Source organism: Colletes gigas, unplaced genomic scaffold, assembly GCF_013123115.1.
Source record: "Colletes gigas isolate AHSC1104 unplaced genomic scaffold, ASM1312311v1 Colletes_gigas_Sc00073, whole genome shotgun sequence".
Lineage (NCBI taxonomy): Eukaryota > Metazoa > Arthropoda > Insecta > Hymenoptera > Colletidae > Colletes > Colletes gigas.
The window spans coordinates 138,036-140,360 of NW_025106702.1; the positions used below are offsets into that span (position 1 = coordinate 138,036).

At 38.5% G+C, this 2,325-nt stretch overlaps 1 protein-coding gene across 1 annotated transcript; it reads left to right on the plus strand.

Annotated features, from left to right (window-relative positions):
• Positions 1-867: 867 nt before the first annotated feature.
• LOC122403773 (piggyBac transposable element-derived protein 4-like) lies at positions 868-2,094 on the plus strand. Its single transcript, XM_043407504.1, has 2 exons — positions 868-1,424; positions 1,530-2,094. The coding sequence occupies exons 1-2, from the start codon at positions 868-870 to the stop codon at positions 2,092-2,094; spliced, it is 1,122 nt and encodes a 373-aa protein (XP_043263439.1).
• Positions 2,095-2,325: the final 231 nt, after the last annotated feature.

Consider the following 2,325-nt stretch of genomic DNA (forward strand, 5'->3'; position numbering starts at 1 on the left):
TTTTTTGCAAATATACATTCCTCGATCTCAACCAATTCATATAAGTCCAATATCATTATAATACGTTACTTAGTTCCAAAATTATAAGAAATAATACGAGGGTCTGTAAATGTTCGTTTTTGCCGTAAAGTGGCGCTGAGTAGCTGATAGCCAATGTCCAAAATCGTTCGGAGTGCAAAGGGTTAATATTCGGGGCGAATATTATTTCAGGATGGCCGAGTGTAGGAGTGAGTGAGAGAAAGTGTGTGTGTGAGAGAGAGAATGAGCGAGCGATGTGCGCGAGCGAGTGTCGGCACTTTTGAAACACAATGGTGCAGCGGACAAAAACAGATGCCTCGCGCAGCGTAACCGGAAAAAACCGGGAATAGAGTAAGTCGAAGAAGTTCGCAGTTCGTTGTCGAAAGCGCAGATGAGCAGAGCTGAAAAATACATTTATACGTCTAAAAGCACGCGTTGTCTCACTTAATTCCCTACATATTAAATAAACTACTTTTTTCTGATATCTTCCTCATTTATATCGTTTCCTTTATAGCTAAATGTATTTTTTCATTTTTAGACGTGCCCCATTATGGCTTGTAGGCCGCTTACACAAAATGAGTGAGAAAAGATCGCTCAAGATTTATTCGATGAGCCAGAGCAAGATGATGAGACTTACTTTCCCTCGAGTGACAGCGAGTTTTCGGAAGAAGAAATCAAGCAACTCTCTTCATTGGAAGAAATAAATCAACAAAATGGCGTAAGACAACATACCGTGTTTCTGGAAAAACTAAGGGGATAAACGTAGTCACGGTACCCACTGGCCTGACTCATCGAGCTCTTGGTATTGAGAATGAACTGGATGCGTTCTTCCAAATTATCGACATCTCTATGATTGACGACATTTTGAAGCACACAAATATGCATATCGATCAGCTGAGAGTTGATCACCAGTACTCTAGAGATCGGGGCTGTAAAAACATCAACAAGAATGAATTTATGGCATACTTGGGTCTACTATATTTGATCGGTATAAACAAATCTCACCACGCAAATGTGAAAGAGATCTTTTCCAGTGACGGTACCGGAATTCAAATAACAAGAGTTGTCATGAGTTACAAGAGATTTCTCTTAATCATCCGCTGCCTGAGATTCGATGACAAGAATACCAGAATCGAAAGGAGGAAAGTTGACAAACTGGTAGGAATTCGTGACTTCTTCCAAGCTTTTGTCAACAACTGCAAGTTATTATTCAACTTGAGCGAATATACTACGATCGATGAGATGCTGCATCCATTTAAGGATCGTTGTAGCTTCATCCAATATATTCCTAGTAAACCAGCGAAATACAGGCTGAAGATTTTTGCGTTATGTGATGCTAAAAGTTTTTACACATCCATTCTAGAAATATATTGCGGAAAACAACCCGATGGACAATTGGATAATTGGTACACAAGTAGTACCACTTGCTGATTATTTGCTTACGAAAAAAATAACGGTTTTAGGCACAATGAAGAAAAACAAATCTGAAATCCCAAAACAATTTTTGCCAGGCAGACAAAAGCAAGACTGTTGAATCCGCTCTTTTTTGTTGGTTTCCAAAAGGACAAAATGTTAGTGTCCTATGTACCTCGGAAAAATAAATCTGTAATATTACTCTCAACATTACATGACGACAGCGAAATGGATTCCGACACCAAAAAGCCTCAGGTTATACTGGTCTACAACGAAACCAAAGGCGGAGTGGATACTGTCGACAAAATGTGTGCCGCTTACTCGGTCTCTAGAATAACAAGAAGATGGCCATGTGTACTTTTCTACACTTTGATGAATATTGGCGACATAAATGCTCAAATTTTATACAAATTTGCCTGTCCAGTAAAGGCTCCTAAGCATCGAAGAGTTTTCCTGAAAAATTTGGCATTAAGCCTCATGAAAGAGCATCTTATCTTCAGATCAAATCTCAGACATTTACCTCAAGATATAAGTGCTTTTCTCAAAGTGAATTACGGTCGGGGTGTTGAACCGATAACAGAAGAAGAAAAAAGAAACCCTACAAAAAACACGGTGTGTATCGGTCATGTGCATTGGAGAAGAAAAGATCCTCAGCATCAATGAAGTGTTGCCGTTGCCACTCGTTTACGTGCAAGTACCATTTTGCAGTTGAGGTGGTTTGCAACAATTGTAAGGATGAGAATGCTGATTTTGACCAATAGGTCGATCAAATATTTTGTTTTAAAATATTTACATTTTTGAAGTGTTGTTTAGTTTCTTTTATTCACCAAAATCAAATATATTCTTTTTAAAGTACTGCCATATATCATTTTTCACATCCTCACAGCAATTTCC